The sequence below is a fragment of the Ascidiella aspersa genome, chromosome 9 (genome assembly GCF_963924565.1).
Source record: "Ascidiella aspersa chromosome 9, kaAscAspe10.2, whole genome shotgun sequence".
NCBI classification, from domain to species: Eukaryota; Metazoa; Chordata; class Ascidiacea; order Phlebobranchia; family Ascidiidae; genus Ascidiella; species Ascidiella aspersa.
Window position 1 is genome coordinate 4282174 of NC_139455.1, and position 19585 is coordinate 4301758.

Sequence of the window (19585 nt, forward strand, 5' to 3'; positions counted from 1 at the left end):
AAATATTTCAATTGTTGTTTTAAATAGCATCACTTGATTGTGATGGCGTTATTTATATTCTTTTTGATGTAGGGCGATATAGGAATTTATCAGAATCAGTTTTTGACATATATACTATGATATCTACCGAAGTCGAACAAGTAATAAAAAATGTACCCAGTTTAAGGATTAATTGTGTAAGATTTTAACTTGCAGAGGGGCATTGACTTTATAACCGCATAAAACATGTTAAAAATACATTGGCTTTGTAGTTCAGCTAGTTCCCAAGCGGTAGCCTATCCTTAACGCTGCGAAAACAGTAAAATTCGAGTTATTTTGCAGTTGAAAGAAATAATCGTGTTCAACTGGTTTATTTAGGTGTGCGTGTCGAATCTGCACGACCAAAATAGTCCAGCAGCTGACTGAAGCCACATCCAGTACGTGTTCAACCGCAATACCTTCCTGCCAGTTTCAGCAGCCTGTCTTATTCCAAAAACGAACAGTTCATAGCGGTTGTTGTGGCCTTTTCGCGGTGAAAAGGTGACATTTATAACGAATTTAAATCCAAAAAATTAAAATTAACGCATATAAAACCAAGCATTTTTGATTTGAATGCGAATACTGAGAACAAATATCAGCCTGATTTGTGTTCTAAAAGTTGCCTAATCAGTTCTACAAAAACTGGAATAAAATGCTTAACAAGACCAGTAGATTATGATTTATTGAAAAGTGCAAGTCAACTTGTTAATCAAACTTCGATTTGCACATAATCATAATTAGAAAGATCACACTTGTAACAGAAATGAACTATTGTAATAGTAAAAAAATGAATTGAAAGCTTTGCATAGCATAGAGATTAAAGAAAGCAGAAGCCACAAGAAATTTCGTTTTACATTTCTTAAGAAATAAATTAATATTACAATAAAATACTGTTTCAAATTGTACGGTTAAACTTCTCGTAAAAATTCTGTAGATTTACAAACAGTTTCCGCTAAATTTACATTTACTCAAACAGACAATTATAGTAAAAGAGGAAGGGAACATGGTGAAATCATTTAATTGACGAAATGTTGAAATTTTCGCCATAAACTCTGTGACGTCAATAGCAATTGACTAAACACGTTTGTACTGTTTAACGGGTAACAATTAGCAATCATTGTAGTACAACAATCACGGCTGCGATTCAGTCAGACGATGAGAAACAAAGGCAACAGTTGAAATTAGCGAAAACGCGCATTGGAAATGTAAAAGAGTAAGCGTTTTGCAATTAACAACAACACGTTACGGTTTATAGCATTTGTAAATAGATAAAGGCAGCTCATTTGGGTTTATTCCTGTTGAACCAGTATGTCAATGCATCTGATCAAGCAGTGTTGCTTTATATACGCGCAAACAAGAAAAATAGAAAAAGGCTTCTTGTAAGCGCTTGGCTGAACTAATTACAGCAGCGTTTTTTAACCATATTTTGCGGCAACCCAATTCTTAAACTTTTTGCAAGCACACAAAAAACAAAGGACAAAGGAAAAAATAAGTTTGAATTAAATAAATATGAGGCACGTCTTCGTATTGCCTCCGACATTTTTCAAGTATTCTGGATATCTTGCTCAAAACCAATCTCAAAAAATCTAACCATACAACGCTATACTATAGTAATAGTATACTGCATAGTCCGCGACCTATGGTTTGAAAACGCTGAATTACGGGAAATGTAGATTAGGCTGATAGGACGAAAGGAAAGGGTTCCATTTTTCAAAGCTTCTGCTTGAAAAGTTGATCTCGTATCTCTAGTTTTGCAATGCTGCCAAGATGAACTTCGTCAGGTCCGTCTGCAATTCGAAGCGTGCGAGCCCCGGCGTACCTTGAAAAAGTAGTAAATTAAAACACATTTTGTCAAAGTGCACTGAAAAAAAATATGGAATTAAATAATACACATTTTGTCGAAGTACTTTGAACAAAAAGTAAGAAATTAAAACACACTTTGTCAAGTATTTCGACCTTCCATTTTCTGCAATGTGGCCCCTTTGACGATTTTTAAACACCCTTTCGTTGCTTGTGAACCTCGACACAAAAAGGGCGTGGTCGTTTTTAGATCATGACGTCACAAAAATGAAAAACATCATGTGGCGACATAACTTCATGAAAATGTTACATTACAATCTTCGACAAATGCTATTTGTGTTTAGCAGTTTGTTTTTTGTCGCATCTTTTTAAACTATACGAAAAACACAAATAAGTATCTTAACACTATACTGCAACAACAGTTAAACGATTTTGTCCGATTTGCTGCGTTTGGTACTTGATAATATGGTGAGGGTCATTTAGGTATACGACGTTCGAATGTGGGCTGGCCTGAGATTCCGCACAGGTTTACGAGCAAATAAACACGATGTAACGAGATAAGAAAGCGCAATGTCATGTCGTCCCCTGGCAACAAGCTGTGACTAAATTTCCTGAGTATTTTTGCGAGAAGAAGGCGAACGTATTTCAAAGACAACGGCATACTTCACAACGTTTGTTCGACAATGAAGGACAATATCACTGATGATGGCATGAGCATTTGCCGAAACGTTTGAATAATAAAGCATGTTGCTTTTTATGTCTATTTGGGCCGTTATTTTCACCATTAAATGTGGAATTTGAAATTTACAGAATTTAATTGTTTATGACGATAATTTTGGTTTGAAGGTCTGGAATACCGCATAAAGGGCTTCTCACTTATTCCGCCGTCTTCCAAAGAAAGACAAACAAAAAATATTTTGGCAAATTGCATCATAGTTGGTAAAAAATATACCTGCTGAGCATATACTCGTCGGAGCATTACAAATGAACAATTTCTGAGCTCCAGTAATACGACACTCTTGGCTTAATTAAGCTCAATTATACAGTGCCTAGCTACTACGACAGACACGTACTTCCCGTTCGAACGAAAACAACAGCGGTATTGGCGTATGTTGGCTAACAATGGTCATTGTTTGAAAAACTCACCAGCCAGCCAATGGGAAGTCTTGCGAAACACCGGCGCCGCCGTGCAGTTGTATGGCCTGGTCTATCACGCGACACATCATGCGAGGAACTGCAACTTTGATCATCGCGATCTGACAAATAAGAAAAAGGGTCACGAGAGGGCAAAAGGTCACGACCTCTAAGGTCACGTCATTTTGCCAAGTCCAAGATAAACTACTAGAGCAAGTTCAAACATAGGGCCTACTTCTCTCTTTAAATCCAAGTGTCTTTTTAGTTTACTCAATTTAAAGGGAGCTATTACAGTTGTTTTCCTTTCAAAAAAATAAGAGCCGAAAATCAGATTGGATGTAGATTACAGCCTGGTTTAAATTAAACTCGAAAAAGTTTGTAGTAAGGGTTGGGCTTTGTTTAAAATTCTCAGTTATAACCAGGGTTACCATACCGTGCTTATTTCTAAGATTTGTGCTTATTTTTGATTGCAGTGTTTTAGAAAATACTAATGTGCTTATTTCTAAGAAACGTGCTTATTTTTGAGTTGTGTGCTTAGTTTGTCTTATTTTAGAATTTATTAAGCCTCAATATACGGTTATACAAGTTTGGTAAAGCCTGGCCAAACACGTTACGGAAGTTTCGCCAATTCAACCAAATAAACTCATTTTTTTAGCTTTGCACGATTAAGCTGCTTGATTCATTTGGCGCAGAAAAAAACAAGTGTTTTTAATTTAACAGTATTGTATTTGGGTGCCTCCCCCCAACGAAATCCTGGATCCGCCCTAAGTTACCAAATTCGTGCTTATTTTTCGTAGTAGCGTGCTTATTTTTTGGTCTTAGCAGATGGTAACCCTGGTTATAACGCTATTTTTATATGAAGTTATAATTACTTTAGAATTTGAGTTCTAGTTTCTACACCGTCTAGTACTGCTCAGCTGACGCGCATATAATCAAGTTACCTCAAAGGTAAAAATTGAACAGGAACTGAGGATGCCAAGGGTCTGATTCCGTTATATTACTTCGATCTTAAAGCTTTAAGATTTATCAGTCAATATACAAGGCCTGTGTAGTGTGTATTGGCCAGTCGATTCACTTACCTCCTTGTATGCGCCCTTAGCCCCGACGTTGTCGATCATTAAGGCGGCGTGAAGCGTCAGTAGACGAGACTGGTCGATCTGGATGCGACACTCCGCTATCTGGTGCTGTACTACTTGCTGGAAGAAAACGAAGACATTGTTGGTCTTTTGACAGACATTTTTGGTCCGGACTACGCAGATCAGTGAACGCCACTTTCTAATTTTTCAGATTTTTGCCCATTTATCTTTTCAGAAGACACGGTTATCGGCAAATGTCCTTTTAAGGAAAGTTTACCGAATTACTCAGGCCTCAAAACGTTATGATTTAAAAAAGTTAAAATATTTTTAAGGTCTATCAGACACCAACAGACGATTAAATTCTAAGTTGACTTAGAGTTAGCCTATTTATTATAGATTTGGCTTATTTTTTCGGTATATTCTTTAGGTACTTTTGATTTTTTGCAACACAGACAGCTTTAGCCAGTTTAGATACTAGTCATGTCATCTGTGTCGATATACTCAACTGGTTACAGCGCGTGTTACAGTTTGGTTTGCTTGCACGTATAAAATATGCAAAAAAACTTTAATAAGTCTAGGTCTGTGCGCTAAAACAGTAAAATCAATACAAGAAAGCACACTGCTAAATTCTTAGAAGAAGCTCATTTAATAAAGAACCCACAGCTACTCTACATCGTAATGTGAAAGAGGAAACAAGGACTATCAAATGTGCAAAAAAAACGTGGACTATAAACAGCACCCCACGCGTACTCACGTGTTCGATGATCCGTTTGCCAAAGGGCCTTCGCTCTGCACCACGTTTTACCATCAGCTCCATGCAATGCTCTGCTACACCTGGGAGTTAAAAACATAAGGATTATCAACAACCAATAACATTATCTTGACATACATACACGCGCGTGATTAATCCATTTAAATGTAACGCGTGAAATTAAAATATAATGATAGACGTATATCACACCTGTTGCACTTTATCCGTATTACAAAATATACAAAAGGCTTAAAAAATATCAGAACACTACGCAGCAAAAAGTGCGAAGAAAAATGGCGGTATTGAGCCGTTGTTTTTAAGAAAGAAAGTTCAACTCGGTTAACGCCAATTTTTTTCGTTTCAATTGCGTTTTAGGAATGTAAAAAATCCAAATACTAAGCGTTTTGTAGGCGAAGATAAAAATCATCAATGTAAATTCGAATTAAATTTCTTAAGAACTGGAATATCTTGTGGGAAACCAATTTCAATAAAACAACATGTGAACTGCTGCAGCCGGCGGCCCAAACAAATCAAACTGCGACCCATGGGTTTAAATGGGTCAAACCCAACGCCGGTGACGTCATTTAGCGTGAAATATCCAAACAGTCTTTCTGGTGTTTTGCAGAATTTTGGCGTGGGACGATGAAAAAAAAGGGTGAATAGTTGGCGGTCACAAATTATTATAGTATATGAAGTCGAGAGAGGGTTCACGAATTTTCAACTTATTCCCCGTTTTTCCGTCTGACGTTAATGACGTCATAAAATAGTGATTGTAATGACGTCATAAATAAATAAAAAACTATTTAGAAACCGTCCATTAACGTCCAGCAAAAGCAAAACTTGAGGCGCAAAGCGAACACTTGCGTCGTTGACAATCCTGCCAGGCGCCAGCTGCAAAACCGCTTCGTATGCAGTCGTTAACTTTAGGCGAGAAACTAAACCAAGACCGTGAAATATGTGTGATTGATTTTGGCAGACCCGTGTGCGGGAGTTCGTAAATTGCAAGCACGTCTCTCGCCACCTGCAATACTAAACGAAGATCGATTTCCTGGGTGTTATTCGATTAGGGCAACATCTGCGCCGGGCTGTGTGCCAGGTCAGCTAAAACACAAGCACGTCTTGCAGACTTACACAAACATCGAATATTAGCGCAGACAGCGAACAGCGAGGAACATCAGCTGCGCCTAACTCAACGATTTTAGCGAGAAAAAAACGAAAACCGCTTGATTTATTGTTTTTGATTGTTAAACACACTTGCTGATCAGCCAACCCGAACGAATAACGATAGAGAAAAATTCCTGCGTTTACGGTCGACCGGACAAGAAACGAAAAACGGCGTTTTGCGTTTGATTTTGGTTTCGCATTAGCAAGGGGCGTAACCTAATCAGATTAAAAACATTGCCGCTTAGGATGGTGAGTATAACCCTGACAAAAGCAACAAAAAACGATAATATCCCTAACGAAAAGGAGAGGGGTGGTCCGGATAGACACCCCCCCCTGGATACGCCACTGGGTGGGGTTACAAAATAGGTTAATGTTAAAATTATTAGGGAAGTTAGTGATGTACCTAGGGGTGGGGTTTGGGGTTAGTTAAAGTGTTGTTTAGGGCTGATTCTGACCATTTAGGTCTTATTCCGATTTAGGCGGTGCTAATAGCATTAGGCCATTAGTTATTAGTCCTATTTTGGCCTTATTCCGAGTTGCGTTGTATTCTGACGTTGGTGTTGTTTTTATCTCGGTCTTATGGCTGGAGTCTATACAATGCTATGGAACTAAGCCTGCTCTTACCTATAGATCTCATGCAGTGGTGGATTCGGCCAGGCCCCAGTCGTCCTTGGGCGATCTCGAAGCCCCTCCCTTCACCCAGGATAAGGTTGGCCGCTGGGACGCGAACTTGGTCAAATAACATCTCGCTGTGCCCCCCTGGGGCGTCTGTGGGTAAATGGAGAACATACAGACACACAGAGAGACAAAAAGGAATATTTTTAATTCGTTTTACATTTAAATAAGAGACTTTCAGTTTAAAATAAAGTTAAATAAGAATTGACGAATTTGCGAAGACTAAAATTTTTTTTTTAATTAAATTACACGTCCAGTATACTCGAAATCGCAATAGGAAGGAACTTAAATTCCAACTGAAATCACATTTGTATACATAAAGTTTAATTCCCATTTCGTTTTCGTTTGAATCGCAGTATATCCTCAAACATACACAAATTAGAATTTGCCAAGCAAACAAAAACCCGCAAAGGTGACATTCGCGGCTACCAAACGAACAAGGTCGATTTTATGGTGCTGAATTTGGAAACTAAATAACCAACAGTGCAAGATATAAGAATCATCGTAATGCAGCTTTAAATTTTCCAACTAGTTCACTGATTCTTAGTCTATAAAACTCAAACACTTACCGTGGTACCCGAACACCTCCAGGTCCCTGACTTTTGTGACCCCAGGGGTGTCAAAGGGTACCACGATCATGCTGTGGCGCTTGTGCTTGGGGGTGTTTCGGGGATTTCCCGTCAGACCCATCACGATGCCGATCTTGCACCGCGGGCTGCCGGCCCCTGGAAAAATAAAGACTTTTTTAACAAAACCAAAAAAATATAAGCTTTATATGTGTTTCCACAACAGAATCTTGTCCTCCAACAGAACACAATGTCGACGATAAAAGTTCCAAAAATTAATAATAGCTTGAGAAGCGCACTGCTTCGAACAAAAATCAGTCAGAAAGGTCTTAAACTTTCAATACAAACATGAATGAATTATTCGAATTAAGATATACTCATGATGCCATTTATTTATATGGCGAAATGCATATTTACATTAAAAGTTTAAGAACTTGCTGACTGATTTTTGTTCGAAGTGGTGCGCTTCTCTAGCTAATAAAAAAATCATTTATTTTTTACATTTTTTTAAATCAAAAATATCTTTTGTTTTTCGTCATCGTCATTTTCAAAAAAAAAATAATCGCGTGTTTACACAAGTTTTTAAAATTTATGGGTAAATGCGGTAGTGGTTCTCCATCTGTGTGCCCGAGAGATTCCCAAGTGTACCGCGGTGCTTTTTAGTGAATTCGGGAAAAAATCTCTTTTTATTACAAACATACATGAAGGCGCACATGCGGTGCGCCGCGAATATCTTTTTTTAATTTCTTAGAGTGCCATCAAAGTAGTTTAAAAACAACAGAAAATCGGATTCCAAAATGGTTGCAATCACCCCGCCTTTTGGTTTTACCCCAAGCCTACTATCTGATTATAAAAAGGCACTAAACAACTTTAAATTTACCAGAGCTCCACCACTTTCTCCCATTGACGATATAATGGTCGCCGTCGCGTAATATGGTCAGCTCCATGTTGGTCGCATCGCTTGATGCCACTTGAGGTTCTGCAAAAAATCCAAAGCCTAACTCAACAGATGCAGTTTAGTACGATAATTATGGGATCGGGTCCGATAATATGTGCAGACATTGCCGATACGTGTTTTATCCGACAGCTTTAATACACACAGTATAAGTCGCATATCTAACAATTCTGTAATTATCTCTTGGGTATACTTGGCTTAGGTGCCCATTTCATGCGATATCAATTATTTATTTAGATGCGGGTCAAGTAGTACAACAATGCACAGTTTGGCTTGCTCAGGTCAAAATTCATAGGATGTGTAAAGTTGGTTCTTGGAGTATCGCTGATTTGGTATATTAAGCGATATTATCGATCAAATAACGTATTAATTTAGCATATTATGCATTATGCATGACTCATATCAGTGTTGTAGTGACTTGACCGGACGATACATAAATGTACTTTCATTTACTGTATTTAAATGGCATTGGCCTTTCAAAATACCTGACTTTACTTCTACTGAGGCTTTTATTATAAACATGATAAACCTTTTTTGCTTAAAGTTTATTATTTTTGTACCGAAGTTTTGCCTGTAAAACAGTTTGCTCGATTTAAGCTATATTTTTGTTGTTTGCTTAATCAAATGCCGCTCAGGACTGAATAAGTACAAACTTTAAATATTTTATAATTTACTTTGATGTAAATGTCTTAAATTTGATTTAAGTCATTTTTGCCACTGACCTATCATTTCAAAGCTAGTTGTGTACAAAACTGTCTCAAAATGCCATGCTAAAAACGAACTTAAAAATGTCAGAACATATACCAACATGGTGTTTTACTGCGGTATGTCATTATAAAACAAGCTGAGCACCAAGTAGAATGTTTGAACACAAAATTAAAGTTACGAACCTGTCATGCAAAAGGCTGATCGTATTTCACCGTTCAGAAGGGGCTTGAGCCACTTTTCCTTCTGGTATGCGTCGCCGTACATGTGAAGGACTTCCATGTTGCCAGTGTCTAAACATTTAAAAAATTATGAATATATAAAAAAAAAAACGACTACATGAAATTTTAATTTGGCAAAGGAGATACAAAGTACACAACCTTATTTTGTATTATGTCGATAAAAAGGCACTAATTGTCCATCTACCGCCTTTCAATTGTGTATAGATAAATTAAGTGTTGCAACATCTTAATAGTTTCATAATACCGAAAAACCTAAATCATTTTCGTACAAGCTATTCAGGCTAGAAAAATATCTAGCCTTCGGTGAGGTTCGAACTCACGATCTTCGGCCAACACGGGACCTACGCTCTACCAACTGAGCTACACAGGCTAAGTGAGGGCTAGGATAAACAACCAAAGCACCATTGCTTGCTGAATTTTGTTCGTACAAACATCATCACATTAAGGAGATCAACAGCCGGTATTCAGCAACTGACACTTGGTATTGTAATAAGAAAAAAAAAACTTCAAAAATGTTTTAATGGTTTCTTAGCTGGAGGTAACTTGTTAACATTAAAACTGCCACAGTTTGTTTTGAGTTAACATATTTCTCCCGGATAGCACAAGACAAGACAGCTATTTAGTTTTCACAAGTCAAAACTATCGCCAGAAAGGAGCAATATTTATTATTTACCTGGCGCAGCGCAGTTGAAAACTTCGGAGTAGTTAGGATTTCTTCCCAACTGCTCAGCAATGTGTGCGTAATCGACATTAGAAAGACCGCTTACTCCTGGAAGAAATAGGTTCCACAGACCTTGTGCCTTCGCCTTGGCCTGAAAATAACGAGTTACACACTTTCAATAAAACTATGAAGGTGCTATGGCAAGTCCTAGAACTCCACATGCTTCAATTTTTTATAATATTATAGTGGTGGCGAATTCATTCATGCAAAAACTGAACTGCAGTTGGATACCAACGATACTTGATATTTTAGGCACAATGTATGTCCGCCTTTACTGAAAACAGTTTCGTCCATATTATCGGTATTGTAAAAAAATGTAATTTCAAATGCGAAATTTAAACCTGAAATTTGCCAATGGATTTTAGCCATGATTTTCGTCAATGGAAATGCTAATTATAATTTGTTATTGCAAATTTCCAAGTACAAAACTATTAAAAACAGTATTAGAAATATCTTAATTAATTTACCTTCCACTCTTCCATGATTGGAACAACACAAAACGGATTTTTCTGTGCCTTGAGGTAATTCCAATATTCCTGCAAAGGCAAACCAAATAGTTTAAATTACTTCCAAATTCATTAGCTGTAAAACTGCATTTTTTATTGAATGAATGCAGATTTAATAGAGTAATTATTGAGAAATACTTTTTATTTTCTCGTTAAAAAAAAACTATGGGGTTCGGGCTTAATAAAAAAAGCAAAGGTATTACTAGGTAAAAACATTTAAGAAACACTGAGTTTGAGAATAAAAAGAACAAAGCCCGCCAGCCAAATCTGGCTCAAAGAGTTAATTTTACCAGCCGGTGGAATTTTTCCTTTTAAATGAAGATAAAGTACGATTGAAATGTTGTCAGACACAACTTTAAAATATATTTTGTTGAAGTTTTAAACTAAAGACAATTTAATAAAGCTCACTACAGTTTTGTTGCATTATTTATATTTTCGTTTTTTAACAATAATAATCCAATTAATAAGTTGAACACAAAATTTTATACCTGTCCCACAATTGCAATCCCTACAGTAATCCAGTAATGAAAAAAGTTTGGGAACGATTGTCTAAATTAAAAATATTGGATAGTAGGCATAATTGCAAATTGAAACCAACCATTTCTCTTGGTATCACCACTTCCTTGAGAAATTGCTTGACCCTATCCAGCATCACTTGACCTTTGGGCGAAGGTGAAAGGGTCATCGGTTTCACTTGGGGCGCCATTTCGCTTTAACAAATTAACAGCACTTTATAAAAATTAAACAGGCAGTGTGTATTTAATCCTAACAACCTCCTATTAAAAACAATTGATAGATCAGGTTATATTTAAAATTATCAGGTTATATTTAAAAAATTAAGTGAAAAATTAAAAGTTTTGTTGGTAAAATTTGCATTTAAATTAAATATGAAAAAAATATATAACTAAAAAGACACAATAAATACAAACACTCTGCAAGCAATATCACTAACGCATAATTATCCCTGAAGTTAAAATAAGAATTTTTCCCTGTTTTGCATGTACATAAGTTGTTGAACAACTATTTTTTCCAGTAGTATAACCTTAAATTTTAACATTATAAAACCTGTTTTAAAGGCATACTGTAATATAAAACATTAATCCCACTGTGAAATAAAAATACCTAAAAGCATACTGTAATATAAAAATAATGTCTGCAAAAAAGCTACTGAATTTTATTTTCAAATTTATCACTGTTACGCAAAATCAATTCTCTAAAATTATATATATTGTAATTGCAAACAAATCAAACATGAATCAGCCAAATTGCAATTAAACAGATAACTCAACATTCCTAACTAATTCCTGACATGCAACCGTGACTTTGCACAGAAAATTTCCAAGCTTCTAAGCTACCTCTGTAACCTATTGGACTCAGACAACACAAAACAGAGTTGGTTAATAATTGACTGAAACATGCTGAATTAAACACACATCTGGCTGGGGGGACCTTATGAACCTTAAGAAGGATAATAGTTAGCCAAAATATGTGGTGAAATTTAACCAAAAATTAAAACAGTTTATTAATTTTTACATTCAAATTAATCAAAAGCAATAATAATCAGTATTATTACAAATTACATAATAGTAAAGCTTAATTTTTATTTAGAATAACTTTTGACTTAAAACATATCAGAAAATATACCAAAACTAATTTCTTCCTGATTAACAAACCTTTGATTGGCCATTTTGAGAGCAGATTTTACAAGAGGTAACACTAATCCACCATAAATTGATGCATAGGGTGAACTTGCATTGCCTAGGAGAGATCTGGCATAAACACCCTGAAACATTGGAATATTCCTAAAATTTTAACTGGAAAATAGTATAAGCAATGTATATAAATTGGCACGGGAATCTTAATTATCTGATTTTTGCAAAAAAATTTAAGCAACACTTCAAAAAAACAAAAACATACAAAACCTACATTTTTTGTAAAAAATTTGATATAGTTTTACACTGTTATGAGTGCTAAACCACTGTAATTGGAATAAAACTAATCAACACATAAAATATGTTCACAGTGATAATGATTAAAAATACTGGCTGTCTAAATGATAAATTATTGATTTAAAAGCAAACAGACTAAAATGTATGCACTTGCAAATCCCAAACACTTTTTTTTACTTTTTAACAAAATTAAACTCTAACACTTACTTGAACAATGGAGGCCAGTTTGAAAAAGCAAAGTGCGATATAAAAATTGAAATTCGGTATTGGAAACGGAATATCTCGTAATTTACAGTAAAGCTTAACAAGTTCGTCCTGAGTTGGAATGCTTTTGAATAACTCTCTGAAATGTAAAATATTTTTTGTTTTGTTTTTATTGCTTTATTAATTTACTTTTGTTTCAAAATATAGTCTTAAACTCTATTAAATAGCAAATCTGTTTGTTTTAAGTCTAACCAAATTTTTTTTAAGAAAAATCATGCCACTCTACAGTCAGGTTGTTGGAAAAAAAAATATTTTGTGCGATTAAAATTTTATATGGTGTTCGATATATATAAAGTGTGTTTTAAGCAGTGTTGTAATGACTTAAGTCAATGACTTAACTTAAGTGCACATTAGTCACTGTTTTCAAATGACTTGACTTGACTTAAGTCTACCTAAAACAATTTTATTTCTATATGTTGCATTAGTGTTATTTTTCACTTAAATTATTGCTCATAATCGGGGGTGTTCGCCAGTTTTAATAATTTGAAGTTTTATTTTTGTGACAAGGGCTTGACTTGCTCTAGCTATGACTTGACTGGGACTTGACTTGGGCAACCGATGACTTGGACTTTACTTGTTATTTATTTAAAAAGACTTAAAAATAACTTCAAGTCATTTTGAAATGACTTGTTTACAACACTGGTTTAAAGGCTTTTTAGGTTAACTGACTTTATTTCTTCTTGCGTGGTGCCGTTCATCATGAAATATTCTTGTGGAGCGTTGTATAACACGCAGAAGTAAGCCAGGTCCATGAGAGGGTGTCCAATAGTGGAGAGCTCCCAGTCTAACACAGCCCTCACTTTGTTCTGTGTGACATTTGGAAAAAAATAAGTCAACTAGTTAATTGAGTAAAAATATATATAGATATATTCATTAGATAGTTGAAAAATTTTTAGGAAAGATACCTTTGAACTTTTAAAATATTTATTGTATATACTATGCAATATTTGAACTTACTTAAAATAAAAAAACCAAAATAAAAATGTAATGTGTTACCTAAGAAAAAAATGTAAATTGAATAGTTGCAAATACTTGGAGAGATACCATTGAATTTTTAAAATATATTATGATGAACAAACACTATTATATTTGACTGTTTTTATTTTAAATTTGAATTTGAAAAAAAACGTTTTAGGTTTAAGAAGTAAATATGAATCGATCGCCATGAAATTAACCTAGAAACAAGTGTAAATTGGCTCAAACACTTTAAAATGAGCGAATTTTTGTTAAGTGTAAAACTCAACATATTAACATATAAATATAAGCCATTTTCTACTAATTCATGACTATCAAAATAATTGTGCCAAGCAGACCAGAAACACTGCATGGACAGTATTTTACTACTATACAAATTTGACTCTGAGGCATGAGAAACACTTTTGAATAAATGTAAAACTCGATTATTGTATTTAGGCCTAACCAAGTCTAAAATATCATGGCTTCAAAATCATTTATACTGACTTCAACAGGGTGGAACATAATATTGGCTATAGAGTAATCCCCATGAATTATTGAAGTTTCATCTTTGATGTTGGGCAATTTATTTTGCAGCCAAGTAATAAGTTTGTCCATTTCTGGCATGTCTGTGTGGGCAGACGCCTTGTATTGCCTTGACCAAGTGTTTAACTGTGAAAATATGCAACAACATTAAAATCTAAAAAGAAGATTTGCATATATCGTTTTTCAAATTGTTTGATCCATTACAGGTATTATAATTAAAAAACTTGTTCTATTTTATACCGAAACTGACAATGCATTTTTTTAAATAAGATGAAATAAATAAATACTTGTTAATTTTAAGAAATGATTTATGCTTTGTATCTGTTTTTTACCTTCTTTTAATTATTTACATTAAAGAGTCTATTGAAGGCTTCCCATAATTTTCAGTTGTGACCCCTTTTAATTCATTTATTGTCTGCTTTGGCATGCATTTGTTATAGTAACTTGTGCATTTTCAAGGGTTGGTTTTGTATTAAATTTGCCATTAGCATATCAAACAGAAAAAAATAAATTTTATAGATGTAACACTTTAAGTAAAAAGTTATTTTTGCAACTTTCCTTTACTCTCGAACCCTTAAACTCATTGTACGACCTCCAGCAGTGTCACAAACCCCAGTTTGGAAAGCCCTGGTCTATTGTATAAATATCAACATCAAATGATTAAGGTTATAAAATGATAAACTTAAAATTGGTCAGAGCTAAAAAATATAAAGTGCAACTTACAACTCTACCACAATAATCAGTTTTCTTGCCATAGTTGTCCAGGCCCAGGGCCGTAGGATTAAACTTGTGCAATTTTGCCAAAGTTTCTATCGCATGTAACAAGCATCCACGCAGATGGCTTTTCTTTGAACCTTGAAAAGTTGATGAGAAGACACGGCCCTTAAATAAAACATAGAAAAAAGTTGTTCAGTTATATACAATAAATTCCTACAAGTCATGCTCAAAATTTTCGTAAAATTATAGCTTGTATAAAACTAATTTAAAATTACAACAAAAGATGGCAAACTACAGTAAATTTAACATCGTTTAGTCACAAATATATTTTACCTCCAAAAATTGCATGACATAGAATTCTGTGCCAATAACCGAAACATCGCTACAGAAACTGATCATTCTTGGCACAGGAAAATTCACTCGACCCAGGGCTTGCATTATGCGATATTCACGGCCAATCTGAGTGTTAAAAAGTATGTACAGAATACAATTATAAAAGAGTTTTAACATGAAAAGGTTTAAACGGATTTAAATAAAAGTAATAAAAATCTAAACAAATCATAAAAATATCTTTTTTAGTTTTTACTTTGCTTTTTTGCCCCGTTAGTTATTTGTATTTCAAGTGTGATTTTATCTCTACTTCCATTCTCAATATATTGAAAATAGTTTTTTTGCTAAAACAGTTGAAAAAAGTACCGGTCATCCATGTTGATTATTTGTATATTTTTTTGGCCTTTTTTATTGAAAAATTAACACTATGTTGAGCACATAAATAATAATCATAATCAATTTTAGATGAAATTTTAAAGTGAAATAATTTTTTTATTCAATAAATTTTACTTATATTTTTACCTGGTGTGCTCCTTTCAATAGCTTCCCTGGAGGCTTTTTTCGGAGAACCATTTCTGTACTCCCAAGGCGAACATAGTAGGTTGGATTTGATTGTCCGGCTCTGCATTAAAAATATTACATAATTAATTAGATTAAATTTCAATATAAGTTGGCCATGCGAACATACAACAAATTGTTGGAAATTTACGCAATTGTTTAATCACAAATTGATGTTTATTGTTTTTAATATTACCTTTACAGGAACAAGTAATATCTGTTTTATTTTTTTATTATAAAATTATATGTAAGGAAAGCAGCAAAATTATTGTTTTTTTTTTTGGTTGAGCATCAAAAATCATAGCGCTGTTCAAGAATCCTACCACATTTTTTGATTGCTAACATTATTTAAGTTACTATTATTATTAGTATATTAATTATTCTATATTTATTTCCTTCTTACAGTTTTTATCTTGTTAACTCATGTTATTACTGTAAAAAATTGGTAGGATTCTAAACCAGTGCTGAAATAACAAAACAACTATCTGATTATAAAGATTGGTTAATTAATGAAAACATTGCATACTTAAATTGTTTTAAGGTTATTTGGGAGGCAGCGTTTTCTGACGGAAGAACAGTTAGCAAATATGATTTAAGGTTGCTTTTGTCAATTGAATGTACGCCTTTTGGGTCCATAATTTTGTCAGAATTCATTTTGGTTTCTTTTGAATATCTTTGGCTTTACACATGGACTGCACAACCTACGAAAACAACAAAATTAAGTCGCAAAATAACTTATAGCGCAATGGTTAAATATGTCTTGCAATTTGCAAGATATCAGTTTAGCATTAGTCAGCATTTTTGCTAAACATGGCAGTATGACTTGGCAATAATGGACAAATAAATTTGCTTGGTCACTTAACGTCGGCACACTTGGCGAATATTTCAGGAATAGATGTGCGAATTGTGAGGAAACTCAGTGAGTGACATTCATTTTAAAGCGTAAAATTTTAGTACTGGTTACTCTGCTCTGACAAATACGTATATTGCGGTTTTAAAAGCGTAATGTTTCGAGAAACGCCCTTTTAAAATCAACTCATTAGTTTTACTCTTCTGTTGATGTTCAGTACTAAACAAAAATCAATGACGTTTCTGTTTAGTCTCTAGTAGTATTACAGCGTTTTACATTCAACTTTGAATCAAAGAGAAAACTCTTTGCTTGATTAAAATGAAAAAATATATATTTACAGATATTGGATTTTGCAAAGAGATGATCTCTTTGGGATTTTGTTAATAAACATTTCTTGTCACGCATGACTTATTGTTATGTTTTTTCGGAGGAACTGTAAAGATCTTGTTGCACCATGTTGGATTTTTCGCAAAGATTACGTTTTTGAGCGCTGTGCTAGAATCCTACCACTTTTTTCAGTAACGAAACGAGTTGCAAAAATGATAACTCGCACCATAAACCAAATATTGTTAGCAATGGAAACTCCCGGCAAAAATTTGATAGGAGTCTAGACCACCGCCCATTTTTCGGCGCTGGTCTGAAATCCTACCACATTTAATTTAACACTAACGAATAAATTGTCAAAGTTTAAGTTAGAAGGAAGGAAGGCATAAATATAGCAAATACTTGACCCACTCAAACTAAAGGGTTAACTTTCACCCTAACCCAAATATTGTTAGCAATATAAACGGCGCTGGTCTAGAATCCTACCACAGTTCTAAAATTAACGCACAAAACTTGAGTTAGGTTGCGGGTTAGCGTTTGGGTGTGGGTGGGTCAAGTATTATTATATTCTTTATTTAATAATACTACTTGACCCACCTTAACCCAAACGCTAACCCTAACCCAAATGGTGTTTCGTTGTGGTAGGATTCTAGACCAGCACCCTATAAACCCCCTTAACAAGAAAGTTGCTATTAAATCAACGCACAATATTTTGGTTAGAGTGCAGGTTAGCGTTTGCCTGTGGGCGAATCAAGTAGTATTATATTTGATAACCCACCCTAACCCAAATGCTAAGCTAACCCGCACCCCAAACCTAAATAATGTGAATTAGGATTTTAGACTTGTAGGGGGGCATGATATTATACACCTAAGATATATTTAATGTGTTTTGTAGGCATACTCAATCCATTCCAATCTGCGTTCTGGCCAGGTACAAACCTAAAAAAAATTTTCTCACTCAAAATTTTCCCTGCACCCCCAAGATCTTGACGTGAAGTGCCATGAAATGCAACTAATTTTTGTAAAACGCACACAAATTTCGCGCAATTTTTATTTTTTTATAGACACAAATACAACACTTTTAGTTTGGTTATATGCAGCCCAGTTTAATATGTGCTGATTTATGTATGTGGCAAACTGATTGCAAATCAAAATGGCATCTGCCTTTGATTCTCTCGAAAAGAAATTTTTCGAGCTAGTTGTTCAAACCAAAAAAGAAAATGAAGAAGCCAAACCAATTGTTTCTGTGGAGAAAAAGCCCCACAACCAGGAGAAAAGACACAGGATTTTGCAAAGGTAAAATCAAGTTGTCATTTCAAGTTTATTTCTAGGTTGCTTTGTAATTTCTACATATTGTTCAAATCCAAACAACGATTTCTCAACTTGGGCCACGCCAACACTGCAAAGCATACAATATTAATTTTATCACTGTTGTAAGGAATTAAGTCAAAGACTTAACCTAAGTACACTTAAGTCAACTGTTTTTAAATGAATTAACTCAAGTCACTGTTTTTAAAAATACTTAAGTTGATTCAAGTTTTTAAAAAATGACTAGACTTGGACAGACCAGACTTGGACTGTCTTAGTCAAGTGGTTCGTTAAATTATTTTTATCAAATTTGTGAATTTACTAATTTCAATAACTTAACATTATATTTCAATGATTTGACTGTGTCTCATAATAAATTTACTAGGGCTTGACTTGGGCAATTCAGGACTTGAAGTTGGACTCATGCTCAACTAGTTTTTTTTGCAAATTACTTGACTTGGATTTACTATGCAATGAAATAATATTTAGGAAGCACTATTTTAATGGACTGAAATGTCTCTTAACTTTCTCTGTTGTCATTCTGTTTCCATTGCAGATTCACAACCAAGATTTTTTATAGCATTTTGTTTGCACGTCTTAATAGTTTCGGTCTTGGTATGATTCTGACCTCATGTCCTTGCAACCCTGATTGTACACCTGCACACCTTGAAAAAAGGAAGCATTGCCACACCCAAATTCACTGCAAAACGAGCCATGCAATTCAGATTTGCTCTCTTTGGACATTCTATCAAATAATTTTTTAAAACATTCAGTCCTATAGTCCAAAGGCCCACCATTCACTATAAGCTGGGGCTCACCATTCACAATAAGCTGGTCTCACCTAGGAGTTTTCCTCTAATTTAACCTAATTATAACCAATTTTATTTTTATTTTTTACCAGATTAAAGCCACTTGAAGTGAAGAAGAATACCAAACGTCCCAAAGATGACCCAATTGTTCTGCCGGTAATGGCAATAGTGAATTTTTTTATGTTCTTGCGACTTTGTTGAAATATTTATATAAGCAAACTTGTATTTAGGAAAGTATTAACAATGTCAAATAGAAATTTTACACTGCTTGACATAAAAAACATCATTATTTTATAGATTGTCGTTAGATGGTATATTTTTATTAACTAAAAAAGCCTAAATGTTTCTATTTGTTAAATAAGATAAAGTTAAGAAAAAAATGCAAAATGTTTAAGCATGTCTTTATCGTGGTAAAAAACTTGTTTATATATGATTGTAACTTGCCACATTGCACGATGTCTATAGAAATGGCTATTTAACTTGTCATTATAAAATTAGGGTTTGCTTAAGCAGGCAAGTGACTTGGGACAGGTGACACCTCTTCACATCTTTCTGACACCGAACCCTTCCACTACTATACTACAATGCAGAGTGGAAAGAGAGGTGTGTGTAGCAGTACTGTATACAAGATCATGCATTACATGATTAGTAATATTTACTGAA

The 19585-nt window shown here is 34.4% G+C and overlaps 2 protein-coding genes across 2 annotated transcripts in view; one reads left to right on the forward strand and one right to left on the reverse strand.

The window, feature by feature from the left end:
• Positions 1-1574: 1574 nt before the first annotated feature.
• Positions 1575-16326, reverse strand: LOC146131970 (acyl-CoA dehydrogenase family member 11-like). Its single transcript, XM_083397944.1, has 19 exons — positions 16158-16326; positions 15596-15695; positions 15077-15202; positions 14750-14908; positions 13988-14152; positions 13196-13332; positions 12470-12605; positions 11987-12096; positions 10912-11023; positions 10275-10343; positions 9760-9898; positions 9030-9137; positions 8065-8163; positions 7188-7343; positions 6568-6711; positions 4783-4862; positions 4032-4148; positions 2965-3074; positions 1575-1837 (listed from the first exon to the last, which is right to left on the reverse strand). The coding sequence occupies exons 1-19, from the start codon at positions 16283-16285 to the stop codon at positions 1729-1731; spliced, it is 2304 nt and encodes a 767-aa protein (XP_083254070.1). The 5' UTR covers positions 16286-16326; the 3' UTR covers positions 1575-1728.
• Positions 16327-17876: 1550 nt separating this feature from the next.
• Positions 17877-19585, forward strand: part of LOC146131971 (E3 ubiquitin-protein ligase MYCBP2-like) — a 124731-nt gene continuing 123022 nt past the window's right edge. The window contains 3 exon segments of the mRNA XM_083397167.1: positions 17877-18101; positions 19015-19078; positions 19421-19525. Coding sequence (XP_083253293.1) covers positions 17959-18101; positions 19015-19078; positions 19421-19525 — 312 coding nt within the window. The 5' untranslated portion in view covers positions 17877-17958.